The sequence below is a fragment of the Diaporthe amygdali genome, assembly GCF_026229845.1.
Source record: "Diaporthe amygdali strain CAA958 chromosome Unknown NODE_7_length_1459731_cov_64_868725, whole genome shotgun sequence".
Taxonomy (NCBI): Eukaryota; Fungi; Ascomycota; class Sordariomycetes; order Diaporthales; family Diaporthaceae; genus Diaporthe; species Diaporthe amygdali.
In genome coordinates this window covers 1,153,629-1,171,960 of record NW_026517027.1, presented here as the reverse complement: position 1 = coordinate 1,171,960, position 18,332 = coordinate 1,153,629, and the positions used below count along the sequence as shown (strand labels likewise).

At 53.7% G+C, this 18,332-nt stretch overlaps 6 protein-coding genes across 6 annotated transcripts; 1 reads left to right on the top strand and 5 right to left on the bottom strand.

Moving 5' to 3' along the window:
• Positions 1–242: 242 nt before the first annotated feature.
• Positions 243–3,283, bottom strand: J7T55_013999 (vacuolar iron transporter; the record flags this gene model as incomplete). Its single annotated transcript, XM_053140927.1, has 6 exons — positions 243–1,046; positions 1,153–1,202; positions 1,737–1,767; positions 2,020–2,111; positions 2,361–2,975; positions 3,049–3,283. 6 exons carry the CDS (start codon positions 3,281–3,283, stop codon positions 243–245), a joined length of 1,827 nt encoding a protein of 608 aa, XP_052996335.1.
• Positions 3,284–3,887: 604 nt separating this feature from the next.
• Positions 3,888–6,370, bottom strand: J7T55_013998 (uncharacterized protein; the record flags this gene model as incomplete). Its single annotated transcript, XM_053140926.1, has 8 exons — positions 3,888–3,935; positions 4,022–4,064; positions 4,428–4,756; positions 4,838–5,158; positions 5,226–5,499; positions 5,562–5,621; positions 5,676–6,066; positions 6,133–6,370. The coding sequence occupies 8 exons, from the start codon at positions 6,368–6,370 to the stop codon at positions 3,888–3,890; spliced, it is 1,704 nt and encodes a 567-aa protein (XP_052996334.1).
• Positions 6,371–8,210: 1,840 nt separating this feature from the next.
• J7T55_013997 (carboxylesterase family protein) lies at positions 8,211–9,895 on the bottom strand (the record flags this gene model as incomplete). Its single annotated transcript, XM_053140925.1, has 2 exons — positions 8,211–9,710; positions 9,767–9,895. 2 exons carry the CDS (start codon positions 9,893–9,895, stop codon positions 8,211–8,213), a joined length of 1,629 nt encoding a protein of 542 aa, XP_052996333.1.
• Positions 9,896–11,101: 1,206 nt separating this feature from the next.
• On the bottom strand, positions 11,102–13,516 carry J7T55_013996 (uncharacterized protein; the record flags this gene model as incomplete). The annotated part of the gene is made up of 1 exon (XM_053140924.1): positions 11,102–13,516. One exon carries the CDS (start codon positions 13,514–13,516, stop codon positions 11,102–11,104), a length of 2,415 nt encoding a protein of 804 aa, XP_052996332.1.
• Positions 13,517–14,006: 490 nt separating this feature from the next.
• On the top strand, positions 14,007–15,614 carry J7T55_013995 (cytochrome c oxidase assembly protein COX15; the record flags this gene model as incomplete). Its single annotated transcript, XM_053140923.1, has 2 exons — positions 14,007–14,467; positions 14,537–15,614. 2 exons carry the CDS (start codon positions 14,007–14,009, stop codon positions 15,612–15,614), a joined length of 1,539 nt encoding a protein of 512 aa, XP_052996331.1.
• A 670-nt stretch (positions 15,615–16,284) lies between these two features.
• J7T55_013994 (lysyl-trna synthetase) lies at positions 16,285–18,332 on the bottom strand (the record flags this gene model as incomplete). Its single annotated transcript, XM_053140922.1, has 4 exons — positions 16,285–16,295; positions 16,348–17,833; positions 17,903–18,163; positions 18,246–18,332. The coding sequence occupies 4 exons, from the start codon at positions 18,330–18,332 to the stop codon at positions 16,285–16,287; spliced, it is 1,845 nt and encodes a 614-aa protein (XP_052996330.1).

Genomic DNA, 18,332 nt, shown 5'->3' with positions numbered 1-18,332 from the left:
CACAATTTATGAAATTTCTGGGTCTCCCAGAGATAAATAATCGTTCAGTGTGAGTACTACATAACAAGCTATCTCATATTCTGCACTCAAAAACTAGGCGATTCCAACAACAAAGTGAGTTCTAGTCGATTAAATCTATCCTCTAAGGCTCAAAAAGTGAGTGACATTTCGGAGGGGGACGCCCAGTCTAGTCGGGCCCCTGGAAGAACGGAAGGCATCTCAAGGACGCAGCTGATACATCTTCAGCAAGCAGCAATGGGCTGAGGCTGGGCAACGGTCATCCTGATGGGGATGTCGTTGACTTCATACAGCTCATCGGCAGGCTCAACAGAGGGCTCCTGGGCCTGGGCCTCAGTGGCATCCTCGACCCTGGTCTCCTCGTCGTCATCGGAGCTCTCAGCATCCTCGGCACTCTCTTCACCCTCATTCTTGGGGGTGCCCCTGCCCCAGCTCAAGAGCCTGGCGAAGTACCCAGCGCTCTCAGGGTTCTCGGCGGCGGCGGCAGCAGCGGCAGCGGCCTTCTCCTTCTTCTCTGCGGCAGCGGCAGCGCGGGCCTCCTTCTTGGCGTCGTTGGCCTCCTTGCGCGCCTCCTTCTTGGCAACCTTCTTGGTGTCGCGCTTCTCCTGGCGGACCTCCTTCTTCTCTACCCGCTCGGCCTTGCGAGTCTCCTTCTTGCCGGCCTTGTCGGCTGAGCCGCGGCGGGCGGCACGCTTGGTTCTGGCCAGGGCCGTCTCGAGCTCAGCGGGTGAAGCATCCTCGACGGGCGCATCGGCCGTGGATTCGGCAGCAACCTCAGCGGCGGCTTCGGTGGTGGCCTCCTGTGTGGTATCGGGCTCTGCTGGGGTAGGGACAGGAGCAGCGGTGACCTTGACGTCGGCACCCTTGACTGGCGCATCTTCGGTGTCCTTGGTGCTGGCACCAGGACGGTGGCGGAGGATGGTGTTGGCGACGCGGACCATCTTGACTTCGGGATTGTCTGCTGAGGAGAAAAGGAAGTACTGGAAGGGAGCCAGCGTGTATTTTGGGTTCTTGGGGGAAAGTTGCAGCTGATGGGAATTTGTCCGATTGATTTATTGGGCTTAATTGAATTGGAATTAGAGAAGTCATGTCTCAGTAATCTCAAAGTCTCTATATAAGTCTCAGAGTGGCGACAAGTTTCGGCGATGCTGACTGCCGCTTCGTGTAAGTCTTGATGGTGACAGCTGTCAGCGTCAGCCAGTCTCCCGATCGGTGCGCGCAGCAACAACCTGGTTACCCGAACAGCGAATACACATCGAGGATAACTCAGTTTCACAATAAATTGGCCAGAAGCTCCAAAGAGTCTTGGTGGCGATTTTGAGGTCTCAAAGAGAAGCCGTCACCTATGCAGGGTCTTCAGGGGTAACGGGTACCTATCACGGACTGACATGTCTGTCATGCCTATCAACCGACGCACCATTTTATATCAGCAGAAGTTTGTGTGTTCAACGCACCGCGTCTACTGTCTCAATTTTCGTGGCGAATTGGGATTGCATGTAGACAGGGTGGTGTTGTTCGGTATGCAAGGTACAATTTTCTCCGTCACAGTTGCACCCAGCATCAATGACACTCTCATTCCAAAACGATAAAGCATGGTTTTGCAATTTTTCAAATCGTATTTTCAAGACCAAAACAGAATTACCTGTTATGTTCTTTTTAAGCAAGGCAGAACGTATGCTCGGGCTCAGCTCTTGAATTGTAGCTCGAGAAACCCCTACCGTACAGTGTGATGGCCAGGTATTGCACCTTCTGAGCAGCCATGATCGCAAGTAAATGTTATCCGGCCATGCCTCGGAACCGGTCAGATTTTTTGTCCGGAAAAAGGGTTTTTCATTCAGGCACACTTGCTATATTCTCGTTACTTAGCAGTCAACGCCCAAATACTTGACCCTTGACATGAAAATGCAGCCCGGCTATTATTCATCCTGGAATGGAATGAGCGTACAGTGGCAGCGGGTAAAACTGTCGTCTGGGGAATGAAGAATCGAAGTTCTAAGGCACCAAGAGCTCGGAGATTTGGAGGTTCTGACCGTCTGTGTGCACGCCTTCATTTGCAAACTCGAGAGGGTGGTTGAAGCCAATCGGCAGAGCGTCTATGACACAGTCACGAATGTCGGCAAAAGAAAATCGGCTCCTATGTGATCTTTATCATGATTGATCGTGAAAGGCGGACTATCCTGCCTCATTAGCTTATCAAAATCTCCTGTGCCACGAAACGCCATCCTTTCCTTTTTAATTGTCCAGAACACCATAACATCGTACAACCGTGAGCACACAGATCTATGCCTCTCAAGTGGACCCATCGCCCGAGTCCAAGAGCCTCACGATGCCATAACTCGTACCCGCGGCCAAGGCACCGATCAGCAGAGTGTGTAGAGCGCCCCAAACCCCGGCCCTCTTGTTGTGGATGGTGACCCAGGTCTTGACATAGCCAAACACCAGCAGGATGACAACCGTAATAGCAATGCTGACCAGCAGCGCCTGCTGAGCCGAGTTCATGACGAAGTAAGGGATCATGGGAATCAACCCGCCGACGAAGTAGCTTAAGCCCATGGTGACAGCCGAGACCCAGGCGGCGCTGGTGTCTGGCTCGGGCAATTGCAATTCAAAGTCCATCATGAAATTGACCCAGCGTTCCTTGCCCTTTGGCGTGGCGACGCACAGCTCGTCGACAACTCCCCGGGCCGCATCACGCGAGATGCCGTACTTGTCGAGCACCTCGTAGATCTCCTCGCGCTCGCGCTCCGGGCAGTTGTCGACCTCCCACCGCTCGCGCTCGTACTCGGCCTCCCAGTGCTGCCGCTCCGTCGCCGCGGCCAGGTAGGCCCCCAGGCCCATGCTGATCATGCCTGAGAACAGCTCAGCCAACCCGCCGATCACGACCAGCTTTGTGCTGCCCAGCGAGGACAGGCCGGCTGTCAGGGCAAAAGGCACAGTGAGACCGTCTGCAAAGCCGACTGTGGGACTTTGTTAGTGAACCGAATTGTTCTCGCTTTTGTGAAGAATCTCATATGACAGTCAGCCACTTACTGGTCATGTCGCGGATCATGTCGCCATTGCTGCTGTTGTGCTCCTCGGAGTGGTGATGAGAGTCATGCTGGTACGAGAGATATCTCTGCGAGGGCCGTCTCAGGGCGTCGGGCCGGAGCATAGGTGAGTTGAGTGGGGCCCGCTCGACGGCCGGCTCGGCTCCGTTCCGGGCGAGATGACGCCCGTTGGCGTTGCCGTTGCCAAGCAGTGGGGCTGCTTCTGAGGGATGGGCCATGATGTGTGTGCAAGATATCAGTGTCTTGCGAAGCTCCCGAGGTCCAACTAATTTGAAGGATTGTAATGAACGAGAAGGCTTCTTTTCGGCCTCCGAAGAGCGAACCAGACAGACGCTTCGGCTTTAGTGAGTGTCCGCGGCCTGTTTGCTAGTGTTTGGTGAAAGACGTGGGTAGATCTGGTGGCAGAGACAGGTGAAAATCAGATCAGTGAGAGTAGTCAAATAAATTGGCAGCCACAGCAACTGAGAAAGGCCAGATTCATATACCCATATGTCTTTTTTCTCTTCAGAAGAACCTTCTTTTTGAAGAGGCCTGCTTCCCTGGCGAAGGGGCTGATGGGTGTGGGGCGTCCTGGTCATCAAGTTCATTGATGCTCTGATTGGCCCTTGATCTAGCTTTGTTAGTCTGGAAGTCGTACTACTACGTGCGTACGACAACGTACAGGACAAGACAGGCTTAAGCTTGCCTTTATCCCCCTTGGCTTTCCGATCCTGTCAGCATAAAGGAAGATCCACGGAGTATCCAACATCAGGACGGCTTCCTGCCATCGTATGATTTCACTGTTTATGCGTTTTGGCCAGCTCATTCATCTCTATATACCCATCAAATAGGAGCCACTTCTGTCCAGGGGACCCAGCATTCTACGGTGAACTTAGTGGGGTTGTCAGCATGGTCAGCTTCAAACAGGTGGCCACGAAGTTGCATTGAAACCGGATGGCCCCCAAGGGTCCACCCACTACCACCCTTCCGTCTTTGACTCCCCAGTCCAGGGTCTGGCTGCTGGGCCGTGGAATCAGAATGCGGGAAGTGGTCTCCTTGCATGTTTTGGCAAGTTTTAGCCTGCTGAAAGCTCAAGAGCTCTCGAAGGCTAGTTTCAATGGGTTTCCAACGGAAATGTTCCCTTAAAGTATCTGAATGTAGGGCTGAGCCCGCTTGAGACACAGCAAACGAATGACGTTGCCCTCATTCTTTGTATGTAGTCGTTCGAGCGGATTACCCGCCAATCTAGATTCAACATCGAATGTTCAGGCCGGCTCTGTTTCTGCATGACATCAAAGTTCCCCTCCGAGAACCAACAGTTCGGTTAGGCGGCTTACGCTGTTTCCAACACAAGAAAAACCACAGTCTGCTCCCTCTACCTACCTCCAACAGGCCCAATCGTTCTTGGTCTGGGCAGTATCTAGCACTTTCTTGACATTTTGGTGGCGCGGCACGAGCCTGATATGGAAGGGCACAGGCGACCTGCCGCTCAGCCCATCATATTCCGTGAGATCTATTGCGTGCCCTGGGACCTGCTCAAGGGTGAAGGCCCATATCAGCCGGGAAATGGTCAGCCAGATCTCACGCTCTGCTACTATCATCCCGGGGCAGATACGCCGGCCCGCGCCGAACATCCAGTGATCACGCTCGTACGGATCCGCGAGGTTGGAAGACTGTGCAGCCGTGAGAGGGTCGTTGATATATCGGTCAGGCTGTATATTTGGTGTGATTTCAGCTATTATTTCCCTCTGGTCCGATCTCAGGACACTAGACGTTATGAAAAATGAACTCACGTTGAATTCCATTGGATTGTGATGTCTGTCCTCATCGTAATGCATTGTCCAAGTATTCAACACTATTACCGTGTCTTTGGGAATAAACTTCCCATTATAGGTAAAGTCTTCCGAGGCAACATGAGGAGTGCCGAGCCAGAAAGGATTGTGGCACCGCTCAACTTCCTTCAAGATGGCATGGATATACGGAAGATCTGCCTCATCTTCCACGGTCGGAAGCCGATCACGTCCAACAACGCGGTCGAGCTCTTCCTGAGCTCGTTTTTGAATGTTGGGGTAGGATGGAATCAGTGCTGAGAACCACTGCATGATAGATGCTGTCTACACTCTCCTCCAGTCAGCGACTTCTTTGTTGTGTATAAGAATGACTTCAGCCTTGGTGACAGACCGTCTCGACGCCGCCAATCATGAAGGCCGACGCAGTAATGGCCATATCGAGATGATCAAGCTGCTCTGTGTCGCGGAGCTGGAGCATGGTCTTGGCAAGGCATTCAGGCACATTCTCACCACGCTTCATGCGCCTATCAATATCATTGATCAGGCCACCGTAAATATTCACCAGATCCTGGTGTAGCTTGCGACCACGACTCCGTATTTGGGATGGCAAAAATTGGAGAAGAGGGATGAAGTCAACCAGATTAGACATGGGACCAGTGCAATTCCTTTTATTCGCCGTCAGCTCGGTCCGGAGAATATCAAGACAGTTGTCCAAATCGTGGCTTACATGAACTCTCGGCTAAGGCGAAGAGCGGTACTGACCATGGGATGATGGACAGAGTTGGTTCTTATCCCAAACACAATTGTCAACATATTGTTCAACGAACATCGCCCAGCATACGGCTGTGGGTTGACAAGTCTCTTCCCGCCATCGCTTGCGTCGTAAAGAGCAACTATCATATCGGTGGCTTCGCGGTCAAGAACGGGGGTATACCGGTCGACGGCTTTTTGGCTCAGCCAGCCGGAAGCAATGCGCCGGTGTTTTCTCCAACGGTCGTTGTACGGGGTGGCAGTGATCCCACGCCCTGCGAAGACGGTTTTGCTCTTGATGAACATTTCTTTCCGAGAGGAGAACACCGCGCCGTACGTTACCAAAAAGTCCTTGGCGACATGCGGGCTAGAGATGATGACGAAGAGTTGGTTGCCAAGCCATATGGAATATAGATCTCCATACTTCTTTGCCCATTTGTCGAGGGTAAGTTCCGGGTACTCTGTCAGGAATGGGAAGGATCCTGTTCGGTGCTTCAGTTCCTTGAGTTCCACATGTGACTGTTCTATTCACGTGGAGTAAGACTTACCAACGATAGGTAGAGGCTTGGGTCCGTCAGGAATCCTGTTTCCAGCCTCATCATATAGTTTTCTGAAGGATAGTTGCCGTTGAGATTTGGCCACGACGATACCAGCAAAGAAAGTGGCTGCACATAGCCAGCCAAAAAGCCCCGAGACGAACTCGAAGCCTTTGCTCAGAATTGACCAGGCGAGAAGCTGGAATGAAGCCACGGGAATGCTGGCCAGAACAGTAGAGTTAAATTCCATTCTCATCATTTGCGGTTGGATGTATAATATAATGAAAATGAGCACACCAAATCCAAGTGAATATCAAGGACAAGACCAGTAGATATATCCGATCTCGAAACAAAAGCTTTCGATTTCAGACACGTTTATATAGAGCGCGGGATGCAGCGTTCATCCCACTCCTTTGCACCAACATATCCCACGCTGCTTGACCGCGATACAACATCACCTGGGTTGACTTCGATTGGCCTTTAGCATTAAGCGAGCATTTCTTTTTTCGGCCCGTCTTTGATGCCACGACTCTGTGATCTGCCAGATAATATCTCCCAGACGTGGGATGATTTGCTGCACGCAAAAGACCTATCACATTAACTGCAGGTCAGAGGCTAGCTTCCGTCTCGAATTGGTGAGGTCAGCCTTCACGTTCGGAATCTTGGTTAAGTACAACGACCATCTTGCATGTGCGTGTGCGGAAGCAGCGGAAACGGAGATGACTTCTCGAATTGGAAAAACATGGCACAGGTACACCACATATAATCTGTGTTGGAAAGATCACATAGATCCCCGGGGTTACACTGTCCCTCGTCCCATCTATTCGTGCATGCCTTCGTGATAACCACACTGAAGGTGAGTAATTCCGCGTGTGGCGGCGGCGCTTACGCGAAAAGTGATATAGTTCCTAGCTATGTGCATGACATGGCAAGCAGATAGCCGTCCTGTTCGTACTTTTGTTACTCGATTCTCTGGCTTGGCGCCTTCCAACGCATCCCAAAAGGTCAAAGCCTTGGCCGACACCCGGTCAGCTGATCTTGTAAACTGCAGATGCAAATTATCCAACTGCTGTGCTCTCCCAGAATCTGGTACGATCATCATGCGCTGCTCACACCCTCAATCTTACACTCTATGCACAAGTACATGGTGCCAGTTCACCCCATTTGTTGGCTCAGTGTCACAGCAGCATCAGAGCAGCCAAGTTGGCCCCAAACGCGGGATTTATTCCATTCATGAGTACCCGGCAGCCTGGCTATTATGCAGGCTAAAGTCCTACTAGATCATGTAGAGTACTTTGTGGATGAGGGTTGCAGCCGATCGGGACCCTTGGTGCATATACGCGAGCACTGAGTGCGCGACCACCAGATCCAGATCAATATTCCCGCTGTCAGTGTGGCTTCGCGGAGAACTTACCAGAGCCATGGGCTTGGGGGCATACAAGTACAAGACATTCAAGCGGACTCTCCACTTCATACATGAACAACCAGGCCTGATTGATGAGTAAGAAAATACGCGGCGCATTTGTAAATTGCATTTGAATAACCTTGGAAAATGGAGGCATACGAAGACCAGGGTTTTGTAAGGCCAGACTCGGGTTTTTAATTGAACATTGAAGCTGTACACGATGCATCTATTCCCGGAGGATGTTACTGCTATCACGGGCTGAAAACTTGCAGAAAGTAGCCTTAGAGTACTCGGATCGGGGGTTACAAAAGTTCGTGTTACAGATGTTGGGCAGTATTGTCTTGGTTCGATTCTTTCAGCTTGAAGAAGGCAGAGGACGGAAAATGACAGAAAATAGATACTAGAAAAAGTCATATGTCGAAGCTCACATTGATAGAAGACACAAACCCTGCACATAAACACAGATGATTATTAATGAAAGATCAGGGCACTGAAAATTCCTAATCTTGGGTGTAGAGCTTACTTTAGAAGCAACTTTCTGAGAACACCCACACATCGGAGAGAAATTCTCGTCCTGGAAAAGTCATGGCAATACATAAGTCGGGTGCACATTAACGCATTATGATTATGCCGCTTTCATGGGGGCGGTCCAAAGCCATGCAGTCCTATCTTCCACGTCTGATATCTATACAGTCCCGTCAACCATAGCCTGCTGCCACCAAGCACACCTCTCATTAGCCATATTATCCGTCCCAACAACAAGCCCGTCAGAGGTAATCTCAACCACCGCCGCCTCCTCCCCATAGACGGGGAACTCCAGCGCCGTGCCGGCAGGGTTATCACTCGGCACGCCCGTAGCCGCAAAGCCAACGATATAATCCTGCAGCGCATTCGCCAGGCCGGCATCGACAGCAACTCCGTCGTTGAGGGTGGTAGTGTCGCCGTTGAAGAATGTGTACGCCGTGTCCTGGGCGTGGTATCCCGGCGGGACGGCGAAAATGTAGTTGTGCGTCTGGTTGTCGAGCGCGAGGGCCAGGTACCGCGTCGTGCAGCTGAAGTCGACGTCGCCGATGAACTGCACGCCGCGGAGGAAGGCGTTCGGGTAGGCGGACGCCGGGTACAGCGTGTTGAGGACGTCCGATATGTTCGCGATCTCGGGGAAGCTGGCTGTGAGCGCTGCAATCAGGTCGGCTTCGCTGGCGATCGTAGAGGGAACGAAGGGCGCGGCTTCGAGGGAGTTGTGTGCCGCCATCACGTTGACGTTGGAGTGGAACCTGCCCTTGGCGAGGAGGACCTGGGGCAGAGCGGGCACGTAGGTACCGTCAGGGGCCGGTCCGTAGGTGAACTGGCCTTGCGGTGCTGCTAGGACCGCGCCGAAGTTGATGGCTTTCAGCGTCTCGGAGTCCAGGGAAGCGAGCTGTGATGCGTTGGTGATGGCTTTTCCAGTGACATTTGTCGCTTCTGTCAGAGTGGCTTCGTAGGCGCTCGTTGAATTGAGGTTGAACTGGAAAGCCGGAGACTGGATGATGCCCTGAGCAAAGGGCAGCTCGCCCTCTCCGCCGTAGGCTGTGATGTGGTGAAGAATGCTCGTTGCACCCGCGCTCTCACCAATCGTAGTAACACGAGCTGGGTCTCCTCCGAAGCGACCGATGTATTTCTGAACCCATTCCAAAGCGGTACGTTGATCGTAGAGACCAAGGTTGGGTGTAATGCCGCCAGCTCCAAGCCAACCGAACAGACCCAAGCGATAGTTGATTGACACAAAAATGACGCCCTCATCGTCATTGATTTTCGAGCGTGCGATGATGCCAGCCGGATTGCCAGTCGAAAGCTTGGATCCGGATGTAAAGCCACCACCGTGAATCCACACCAGGACGGGTGCTGCCGCTGTCGCATTCTGCTTGAAGACATTCTCCGGCACGTAAACGTCAAGAACCAAGCAGGCCTCTGTCTGTCCTGCCTGGGAAAGTAGGATCTGCTCCATCACCTCGACCGACACGTTGTACGACTGAGCCGTGAGCTCGATAATCCACATAGGGTACGATTGCATGCACATCACATCTGTCGAGCCATCGTTGACAGCAGAGCTGTTCCCCTGGGGGAGGCCCACCGTGTGGAAGCGCAGGTCATCGGTAGGCTGCTCTGCATAAGGTATATTGGAGAAGATGTAGTAGCCTCCAGACGACTGTTGGGAAGTCAGTCGAAGTTGGCAGACAATCCTCGGGCAGAAGTCCTACGTACATTTGTTGTGCCCGTGTGGATCTCATATCCCAAGTCCACGTAGGCGCTGTCGGTTAGATTGCTTCTCCTGAGAGGCGAAGCCACAGCCGCCCCGACAAGGGCGGCGAGAGTGAGGGAGCTGGTCAACATAACGACTTTTGTAGCGACAGTCAATAAGCGTTAATGAGTGACTGAAGACCGAGGGCAAGGTCTTGGAAGGCTCTGGAGGAGAATATAATAATCCTTTGCATGCTGCCTAGATCGCGACCCTAATATACACGTCAGAAGGGGGGTCGGTTTCCCCTGCAGTCTCCATAATTCGGATCTCTAGGATGCCACAGCCCCATCACTCATTTGGACAATTCCTAATCCTCTCCTATTTACCTGGGCTAGTGTAGTGATCATCGATTTGCTGGTTCAGATTCGTTAATCTGGTTCCTCAAGCCCTACGACGCTACCTCGAGAAACCGTGGACCCAGATGCGAAGATCGCAGGCATAATTGTTCCAGCCTCGGCCGAATTTCCGTTTAGAAAAGGCCGTTGTGGGTCCCATGCACAAGCGTCACCGGCATGCGGGACCGATCTGGTAGCCAACTCGTCTCCGGGAGAGTGTCTGGCCAGTCCGGATGCGGCACAGCCGCAGGGTGCCTTGCAAGCGCAATGGCAAGCTTCGGGAGGCTCGGGAGGTGGGAACGCGATGAGATCTTCCTCCTGCGCTTGCGCAGGAACGGCAGCTCCAAACTGCAGCAGCCTGCAGGAAGCACAGAAAAATTGACTAGCAATCTCCTCGCTCACGATGTCGTAAGTGCATGGGATGCACACATTGAATCGCAGCGGGTATGCAGGTGACTTGTCAGGTTGTCGACTTACCTTTGTTACCACTTGCAATGCCCAAACACCTATGGAGGCGGGGTCTCGTACTAGCAATAGCCATGGGAAATTTCTTGTGCTGAACCTTCTCAGTTGAATGCTATCCTGACATGAGTCGGCAACGCTCAAGATGCCAAAGACGCTGGAGCCTATTACGCGGATTGTTTACATGGCCACTGGAAGGAGCCCATAAGCCGTCAAGTCCGGTATGCTTATTGCATCTGAGCCGTACAAGAATAGCACCGACGCTTGTTGACGATCATTCGTTGAGTGGGATATCTTCTGCAGGAAGCTGGAGTCTGTACTTAGATTGGGCAGCGGCGCTGTCTAGAGACGTTTTCTCTGACCTCTCGGGGCTTGTGGCAGACATTAAGTCGGTCGTGATTGATACTGTGTTCATTGGTGTTGAGAAACGGACCAAACGTCCTGGTCTTGCGCAAGCAATGGGCCAGCACAATACTAGCGGTATCATCTGGAGATTAACCCTCAATTTTCTTGGGCTTTCGACCTCTGGACTTTCCCTTTGTGGGTGTTCTCATGTTTGGGAGTAGCTGGATGCCTGATCGCAGCGGCAGTGGGTCCTCGCGCCCCATCCCCCATTGCATCCTGCTGCTCTTTGGACTGCGCCTCGGCTTCGAACCCGCGCTCATTTGGGAATTCACCCAACAACTTATAGAAGCCAAGTGATTGCCACGAGAATCTGAAGTAATCGTGAATCGCCTTGTCGATCGCGCGGCGGAGCGCCTCACGCGCCTCGAAGAGCATATCCCGGGCCTGCTCGTTGGAGACTCCCTCCACCTCGGACTTGATAAGGACCGGAAGCCAGTTGTTGACAATGACCTGGGCAGCGCCTATCACGGGAGTCTCACTGCCATCTGGAAGTGACAGATCTTTCCCTAAGAGCACAGCTTGCCATGTCGAGATAGGGGTGCAATAACGAGCTCTGAGGCCGCCACCAGCCGGGGATTCAGTCGCTCCAGTAAGAATCATCAAGCCACCATTCTTCAAGTTCTTGGAAAGCTGCTTCATAGGCATGTGTGCTCGGAGTGGCGAGTCTATGTGCACATCCTGAGAGTCGATTCGCAGCTGTGGCGGTTGTCCAGGGACCAAGCTGCGGTGCCCAAGTTGAGCAATGTTCTCAGGGAAACCTAGCACGAGAAGATGGCGCAACATGTTATTCCTGTGCATATTGTGGCTCAAAGAGGCGCCGCCATAGGGTTCTGCTCGTACTCGGAGCTTGCTTCCTGGCACACTCATGTAAGTTTTTTCAGGGTAACTGACAAGACCAGCTGTGGCCAAAACGCGCTCAATTCCTCTGGCGGCAGCACTGACTGAGTCCATTGCGTCAGGATTAAAATGAGCGAAACGCCTGAAACTTTCAACATCAATTGTGAATGGGTATTCAGCGAGTCCGGGATAGTTGTTGATTGACGATGATGACTCCTCGTGATGGTTTGACATACGATTCGTACCGGGTGTCACGACACTCTTGGTCTGACTTTGTGCGCTGAGGTTTGGCTTGGAAAGGTCCCCTGGGTCGTTTTGGATTTCGATGTTTTGGGTCTTTCTGAGGAGTTCTCGGAGTCGCTTGAAAAACAGGACCATACCTGCATGATCGCCTTCCATTACATTTGAGAGAGCTGAATTTTGATAACCATCCTCTTCTTTACCGCGACGGGCCCCATCCCGATAGACAGAATACTTCTCGACAGCCGCGACTAAGATGGCACCTTCAAGGCACCTGGTGCTCGCAGCCACAACAAGCATCTTGGCCGTAGAGGGCGGGAACGGCAAGGCCGTAAGCCATGAGTTGATTTCAGGGATATCGCGTTGTTTTGCAGCCTCAGACTCTCCTTCTTCTATAGCACCGGTTCTATGGGAGGAAGGTTTCAGGGCGACCTCGTAACGACTGCCGTGTGAGAAATTGGGCGTTGAACGGAGGTAGTCAGTTGCGGCAGTGATAAAGTGCTGCAGCTTTTCACAGCGTGGGTGATCAAGCACAATCTTGGGCTGGAAGGGATCCTGAAGGCCAGCGTGCCACAAACCCGGATGACCTGTAGCGACTGCAAGGGCCAGGCTTAAGTTCTGTATGCCTCTGGCCACTTTCTTCACAGCCGACGTCGCAGGCTCCCCAATGTCGGTGCTCCCTACATACGTGCGAGCCTCATAAGCCCCCGACTCGAGTTTCGTGATAGTGTGCTTGAGGGGTCCGCTGGAGTTCAGAGCAAACTGCCAGTATGACTGTACTATGTGATTCGCATTATCGGACGAGACATGGCTCCGTGGATAATACTGCAACTTGGCAACAGCCTCAGGGCTACTCAGCGCGAGGTCGAACTGAGTAGCGGCGGCGACTTCTGCAAACAGTCTGCTTGAGCCACGACCCTTGACATCAATGCCCCACTCAGGCAGAGATATAGTCACAGTCCAGACTTGTTCGCCATCGGCAGAAGAAGAAGAAGAATGCGGCTGAGCGGTAATCTGAGGCAGAAGACCGCGCTCTACCAGGCGTTCGAAGAGTTGCAGCAAAAGCAGACGAGGATTGTGAGATGGGGCCTTGTAAGTGGGCTCGTTCTGAGGGGTGCCAGGGCTTGTGGTCTTTTCTCGGACGGCCTGCTCCGCGAATTTGTCAAAAGAGGAAACAGACTGAAAATTGATGTCATTGCTCTCTATTTTGACAGCAGACCGCGATAGCTTCTGGGGTGACGTGCTGTTGTTGCGGGAACCTGGACTCAGCGTGCGCAGAGGTCTGTGTCTGGGCTTGTGAGGCGAGGAGCAGTTTGATAGGGACGAGATGGGGCGCCATGTCGACAGCAAGGGCAAGAGACCGACAGGAGTGGTGGTGAGAGAGTGGCTGCGACTGAGAGCAGCTCTCATGTGCATGCTCATGCTCATGCTCATGGAGCCTCAAGTTCACCCGAGTCTGTGTACAGTCAGCATTGATTAAATATCCAGAGCCATCTGAGCCTTTGGGAGCGCACCTTGAGCTGTGCCAGGCCATGCAATGCTGGCGTATCAGCCAGAGAGCGATGGCTGTTCAGGCTGTGCGTTGTGCTATGCGTATCGATGGCATGTTGAGCTTGACTTGCAGGGGTCCTGCTGTGGTTTGGACCCTGAATACTGGGTCAGTAGTACATGCACCCGGCACCATGCACTCTTGCGTGGTGATCCCTGCCCGCCGTGCCGAGGAACATGGCGCCGCGCCAATCAGCCCACTGGCAAAAAGTCGTTGATGACCTGATTGATTGGGTATTTTTCCCACATCGATACTTACTTACATGCTCGCCTGCTCGTTGAAGCTCCTCAGCAGTTCAGCACCTCCTGAACCCACCCAATGGGTCTGTCTTCAGGAAAGATATTGTCTCTGAGCTTGAGCCTCTAAGCCAGCGGCATGGCATATCTGCAGCCAGCGCCGATCCGCCGTGCCGGCCTGCGAGGGCTGGCCAACCAACTATCACGACTCTCCTCGCCCGCCTCCTTCTCGACTTCGACCTCTGCCTCGCCCTTTGTCTGCCGCCAATGTCTCAAGACTACCAAGCAGCAAACATCTACGAAGCCGTCTCTATTGTCTTCTTTGGCCCGATCCCGGACCGTCCGACAACTCCAGCCCCCAGCCTCTGCCTCGGTTCGGTATCTCAATACCACCTCCAGCAAGAACAGCACCAGCTCTCCAGCTGCAAGTCTTGAATATGTTGCCGAGCCAGCCGCCGACTCCAAAGAGAAGTCCAAGACAAGAAGCAGTTCCTTCCCAGATACCAGCTCCAAGTCCGTCGCCTACTGGTTGCTGGGCAGCGCCGCCAGTGTCTTCGGCATCGTCGTGTTTGGTGGCCTGACAAGGTTGACAGAATCTGGGTATGCGTCCCTTCCCCGGTGTACTACACGATAGACAGGCGCATCAACATGCTAATACCTCCCCCACAGTCTGAGTATAACCGAATGGCGCCCCGTCACCGGCTCCCTCCCTCCCATGTCCCCCGAGGACTGGGAGTCTGAGTTCGCAAAGTACCGCGCCTCGCCCGAATACATCAAGCTGAACCCGCACATGGACCTCGATGAATTCAAGAAGATCTACTTCATGGAATGGACACACCGCATCTGGGGCCGCGTCATCGGCATGACCTTCGTGCTGCCCACCATCTACTTCATCGCGCGCAGGAGGGTCACCAAGCGCATGGCCTGGAACCTCGTCGGCATCTCGGGCCTGATCGGCTTCCAGGGCTTCATCGGCTGGTGGATGGTCGCCTCGGGCCTCAAGGACGACCTGTTCGCCCCGGGCGCCCACCCGCGCGTCTCCCAGTACCGCCTGACCACCCACCTGTCCACCGCCTTCGTCTGCTACTCCTGGATGCTTCTCGCCGGCCTCTCCATCCTGCGCACCCGCAAGCTACTCGCCGACCCCGCTGCCGCCTCCAAGCTCGCCAAGGTCCTCTCCGGCTCGGCCCTCGCCCCCTTCAAGCGCTACACCACCGCCCTGACCGCCCTCGTCTTCGTGACCGCCATGTCCGGCGGGCTCGTCGCGGGTCTGGACGCCGGCCTGATCTACAACGAGTTCCCCATGATGGGCACGGGCATCACGCCGCCCTGGCCCGAGCTCTTCGACAAGTTCTACTCGCGCAAGGAGGACGCCTCGGACCTGTGGTGGCGCAACATCCTCGAGAACCCCAGCCTGGTCCAGCTCGACCACCGCATGCTGGCCATGACCGTGTGCGCCTCGGTGCTGGCCCTGTTCGCCTACAGCCGCACGCGCAGGGTCAAGGCCGTCCTGCCCGCCGACGCCCGCAAGAGCGCCATGGGCCTGCTGCACCTCATGCTCCTGCAGGTCACGCTGGGCATCAGCACCCTCATCTACATCGTGCCCACCCACCTGGCTGCTACCCACCAGGCCGGCGCCCTGGCCCTACTGACTGGTGCGCTGGTTCTGGGGACCAGGCTGAGGATCCCGAAGGGCACGATGAGGCTGGTCGAGAGGCAGCTCAAGACGATGCAGCAGAAGAAGTGAGCGATGCGTCTGATGGAGGGGCCTAGAAAATTATTTTGAGCTGCATAGCGTTGGATTTTAAGATTCATGACACAAAGATAGATAGATTTGTGGGACGGTGGGCCGCCGGCAGACATCGGTACTGTGCCATTTGATGTAGCAAGATGTCGTTTGAAGAATGAATCTCATCTCTACTCCACCTTCAAGGCCCGGTGCGGACAGCACGTGGAACGATAGCCAAAATGTAACTCAGTGCTTGCTCGTAGGAAAAGCCCACTCCGATGATATAGATGGCTCATTGTTCCCCCAAGTCCCAGATTTTATTCATGAGGCTCATAAGAGGTTGTTCCAGAAAGAGTTATCCCAAGGGTCCCTCTCACAAACGAGATTCTCTAGTATGTTATCTTGGAGGTCTCAGTGGTTATACCAGGAGAGATTGTTCTACAGGTAAACATCCCAGAGCAAAGTGTATATTGATCAGGTCGCATTAGGGTGTCAGGGCAGGGGCCGGAGGCCACATCTACTCTCTATCTATACCCGTGGGCCCGTCGGTAGCGTTCTAGGGAGCGAGTAGGCTTTATGAGCCTATCATATCCAAGTTGTTCAGCGTGGATCATCTTGGGTCCCTCTTGATATAAGAAGCGCGAACTGGTTCTAAAATCATTCTGACAATATTGGGAACCGCCCGTCCCTACTTGTGTGCTGCAAACGGTTAGCAAACATGCCGAGAAGCAGGGTAGAAAAGATTACTGACCAATTCCCTCGGCCGGCTTCGGTTCGATATCAACCACATCTGACAGCTTCTCCTTCTTGCCTCCTTGCTCGTCCTTCATGAAAGGGAATGCCTGCACCTCCCTGATGGCGTAGTTGTCCGTCAAGAACATGACCAGCCGATCGATACCCAGGCCCCAACCACCCGTGGGTGGCAGACCGTACTCCAGTGCTGTCAAGAAGTTCTCGTCGATTGGCTGTGCCTCATCGTCACCTTGGGCCTTCTGGTTCGCCTGCTCTGCAAACCGCGCCCTTTGGTCGAAGGGGTTGTTCAACTCCGTGTAGGCATTGGCAATCTCCTTCTTGCACACGAACGCCTCGAATCGCTCACACAGACCCTTCTTCTCTCGGTGGTACTTGGCGAGTGGAGACATCAGCTCGGGGTGTTCCAGGATGAACGTTGGGTTGATACATGTCTCCTCGATAAACTCTCCAACCAGCTTGTCGAGCATGCGAGCGTTGGTCAGTGGTGGCGGGCAATCAACATTCATCTTCTTGAGAACCTTCTTCAGGAACTCTCCACTCTCAGCTGTGTGCATCTCCTCGTAGGGCGGGAACTTCTCGCCACTGACACGCTCCAGCTCTGGAAGCATCTCCACACGTCGCCATGGGGCCTCCCAGTTCACATCGTAGGTCTCGCCGTGCTGGTTGGTGAACTTGGTCTTGTAGCCGCCAGTCAGATGCTTGACGAGGCCAGACACGAGCTCTTCCGTGATCTTCAAGACGTCATAGACGTCGGCGTATGCCCAGTAGAACTCGACAGATGTGAATTCAGGGTTGTGGGTCAGGTCGATTCCTTCGTTTCGGAAGTTCTTTCCCAGCTCAAACACCTTACCAAATTGTCCGACAATCAACATCTTGAGGAACAGCTCAGGTGCAATTCGCATGTACATGTCCAAATCAAGATCGTTGTGGTGCGTGATGAAGGGCAGGGCAGTGGCTCCACCTGGGATGGCCGTCATCATGGGGGTCTCGACCTCCAGGAAGCGGCGGTCGTTGAAGAAGTCTCGAATATACCGAACGATCTTGGACCGGGTCCACATGGTCTGACGCGAAGCGTCGTTGAACAGGAGGTCCAGGTATCGCTGACGGAAACGTTGTTCGTGGTCCTTGAAACCATAGTGTTGTGTGGGCAGCATGTGCAGAGAAGGTGCGAGCAGGATGACCTCTGACGCAAAGATGGAAAGCTCGCCTTGCTTGCCCTGCTCGATGAGCTTCTTGGGCGCAGTACGGCCTGGGTATCCGATGACTCCAATCACATCACCTCTTTGCAGGTTCTCGTGTTGCTTCTCGAATGGGGTGGTGCCCTCGGGGACGTTCTCGGCTTGGCACATGATCTGGATGCTCGTGCCGATGGAGACGGTGTCGGCGGCGGTCTTGAGGTCATAGAAAATGAGCTTGCCAAGAGACCTTCGGTTGTAGATCCTGCCAGCGATTTGGAGCACCTTGGTACGGTCGACGTCTCCGGACTACAGTACGCAGTTGCCTTGGTCAGCTCTCGCCTAACATAACAGCAAAAGGGACCCGGTGGCTCTCACCTTGAGATGCTCATAGTCGGCGACAAACTGCTTGTCATCATAGGTGACATGAAACTTGTGAGGGTAAGGATTGGGGCTGTTGGTCTCGAGAAGCGTCTTGATGGCCTTGCTTCGGTTTTCGTAGTACATTCGAGGGTCCAATTCCTCTTCATCCTCCTTCTTCTTGGAAGCAACCTTGGGAGGGGCAGCAGCCGCCTTCTTGGCCTTCTCCTCTTCTCTTTGACGCTGCTTCTGTCGCCTCTTGAGTTCGGACTTGGAGACCTGCATATAATGACGAGGTGAGCGTCCAACCCACGCGAAGAGGGAAGTCAAAGTCACAGTGGCAGGGCTTTGGCAAACATACCTTCTCCCCAGTGACCTCGTCGAGCTGGAGGTTCTCCAGCTGCTCAGCAGGAGCTGCGGGAGCCTTGTCGCTTGCTTCTCCGGCCAT